This window comes from Arachis hypogaea, chromosome 4, assembly GCF_003086295.3.
Source record: "Arachis hypogaea cultivar Tifrunner chromosome 4, arahy.Tifrunner.gnm2.J5K5, whole genome shotgun sequence".
NCBI classification, from domain to species: domain Eukaryota; kingdom Viridiplantae; phylum Streptophyta; class Magnoliopsida; order Fabales; family Fabaceae; genus Arachis; species Arachis hypogaea.
Genome location: NC_092039.1, coordinates 90,292,612 through 90,295,263, shown reverse-complemented (window position 1 = coordinate 90,295,263; position 2,652 = coordinate 90,292,612). Strand labels below are relative to the sequence as shown.

General features: G+C 44.3%; 1 protein-coding gene across 1 annotated transcript; it reads right to left on the bottom strand.

The window, feature by feature from the left end:
- Positions 1–256: 256 nt before the first annotated feature.
- On the bottom strand, positions 257–2,248 carry LOC140184161 (uncharacterized). The gene is made up of 2 exons (XM_072234457.1): positions 1,486–2,248; positions 257–1,104 (listed from the first exon to the last, which is right to left on the bottom strand). Exons 1-2 carry the CDS (start codon positions 2,246–2,248, stop codon positions 257–259), a joined length of 1,611 nt encoding a protein of 536 aa, XP_072090558.1.
- Positions 2,249–2,652: the final 404 nt, after the last annotated feature.

Sequence of the window (2,652 nt, the reverse complement as noted above, 5' to 3'; positions counted from 1 at the left end):
AAATCCATTTCGAGTGCAGGGAGGTCAGATTCCAACAGCATCAGCAGTCCTTTTGTCAGCCTTCTTCAGAGTTTTGCTCAAATCCCTCAATTTCAGCCAGAATTTACCTGAAATCACAGAAAAACACACAAACTCATAGTAAAGTCCAGAAATGTGAATTTATCATAAAAACTAATGAAAACATCCCTAAAGGTAGCTTAAACTTACTAAAAACTATGTAAAAACAATGCCAAAAAGCGTATAAATTATCCGCTCATCACATGTCTAAAGGTGTCCACGCAAAAAGGTCGGCGTGGTCTTGCAGGAAGGTCGTTATGGCCTGTAACTCAGATGTGGTGAGTGATGTACCTACGTAAGTAAATTTGTTAGGATCATTATTAAAATACACTTTTTGCAGGTCATCAGAAGGTTTTGGGCGTTCGAGAAAATCAGCTCTTGGGTCAAGGTCGGCCAGTGTGTGGTTCTTTTGTTTGAGGTCGACATTGTTGACTTGTTGCGTTGAGCGGTTTTGGAATTTCATGCTGATGTTGTAGCATTGTCGTGCCTCTTTATGATCTCCGTGGATTGTTACAACCTGATCGTCCTGTATTGGAAACTTGACACACAGATGAACGGTAGAAACAATGGCGCCAAACTTGTTCAAAAAAGGTCGGCCAAGAATAAGGTTATAGGGACTGAAACAATCAACTACTAAATATTGAATATCATTAGTTTCTGAAAGAGGATGCTCACCCAGTGTGGTTTGTAACCACACTGATCCGAGTATTGGGACTCGTTCTCCTGAGAAGCCGACCAAGTCTCCTCCTGTGGACTGTAGCATGTTGTCGCTGAGCTTCATTTTTTGAAATGTGGAGTAGAACAGAACATCAGCACTGCTTCTGGGATCCAAAAGTACTTTTTTTACTAACAGATCCCCTAGCTGAAGGGTGACTACCACGGGGTCGTCCAGGTTTTGTATACTGGAGTTGAAGTAGGCGTGTGTGAAAGTGACTTCTGGTTGTTGATTAGTGATTGCTACATCTTGCTGTGGTCCGTTTACCGAGCATATTGCTCTGAACGATCTTTTCCTTGCCGAATTCGAGTATCCTCCACTAGCGTATCCTCCTGAAATGCAATTTATTATACCTCGTGGTCTTTCATATTGGCTTCAAGATGCTTTCTCTTTTCCTCGGTTTTGTTCAGAGAGGTCGGTTGTTGTGGAGCTAGGGCCGCGTTTTTTTATGTGACCACCAATGTATTTGTCGAGGTGTCCTTGCCTTGCTAGTCGTTCTAAAAGGTCTTTGGCGACCACGCAGTCATCAGTATTGTGGCCGTGTTTCTGGTGGAAAGTGCAGTACTTCGACTTGTCCACGTTTTTTGCATCTGGGTAGGTGCCGGCTTTTCTTGGTGGCTTGATCAGTTTTGAATTCAAGATCTCTTTGATTATGTCTTCTCTCTTAGTGTTAAACTACGTATAAGAATCAAATCGAGGTGTTAGTTTAAAACTTTTCTTTGAGCTTTTGTCATCTTCGCGGAGGTGTGACTTGTCAGACTTCCGAGCTTGTCTGAGCTCCTCGATATCAATTTGTCCCTTAGCCTTCTCGCGAAATTCTGCTAGAGTCTTTGGCTTGGCCACTGCGATTGCCTCCTGGAACTTTCCGGGTCGAAGACCGCTTTTAATTGCGTGTAGATGGACCTCGGGGTGGAGGTCTGGTATGCTGATTGCAACCTTGGTGAAGCGGGTCATGTAGTCCTTTAGGCTTTCGTTTGGTCCTTGCTTGATAGTATTCAAGTAATCGGAATCGTGCAAGTATATTGCGGATCCGGCGAAATGCTCTTCAAATAACTTCGCCAATTGGTGAAATCGCGAAATGGAACCTGCAGGCAAAGCACACAAACAATCAAGTGCAGGGCCGTCTAAATAATTCGGAAAACAACGACATAAGACTGTATCTGATGCACCATTGACGATCATTATTGATCGGAATTTCTTTAGAAACTTCTTCGGGTCTCCGAGTCCATCATACGACGTGAGGGTTAGCGGTAGAGTGAACCTCTTCGGTAGTTTGAAGTTCATCACTTCTTCTGTGAAGGGACCTACAAGGTCATCGGCTTCTTCTTTTTCATCTTCGGGCTGTTGCTCTTCACCTCGAGCAGTCTTCGAGACATGAGAGGGTTGGGACTGATGTTCCTCATCTTCTGCTTGCTGGCGATCAATATCGTTGTGCTCAATCCGAGCATGATTTAGTTCAGCGATTTGGGCGGCCATTATTTGGTTTTCGTCGGCCATTCATTGGTTAGCTTGTTGTAGCTCAGCTACCATTCGCATGAGTTCGGACAGTGAAGGAGGTGGTACGTCAGCCATGGACGCAGACGGAGGTGATGGGACCAAAAGAAAAAATATGATTTTCTGGGCCCCACGGTGGGCGCCAATTGATCTTGCCTGGGAAATAGATCGGCTTCAATTCCTCGAATTTACCGAGCTATGTGCTGCAAGGTTTAACGTCCGTCTCTGGGAATCCGAGCTTCTTGTGTTCGTTGTTTGTATGAGAGCACGAGCAATACAAAGAGGGTGGGATGTACCTGCAAAGGCACTCTAAAGCTTAAGTCAGTGTGTATGCTAGCTTACTTGAAAGAAAACTTGTGTCTTTAGAGACATTTTACTTCCCTTTT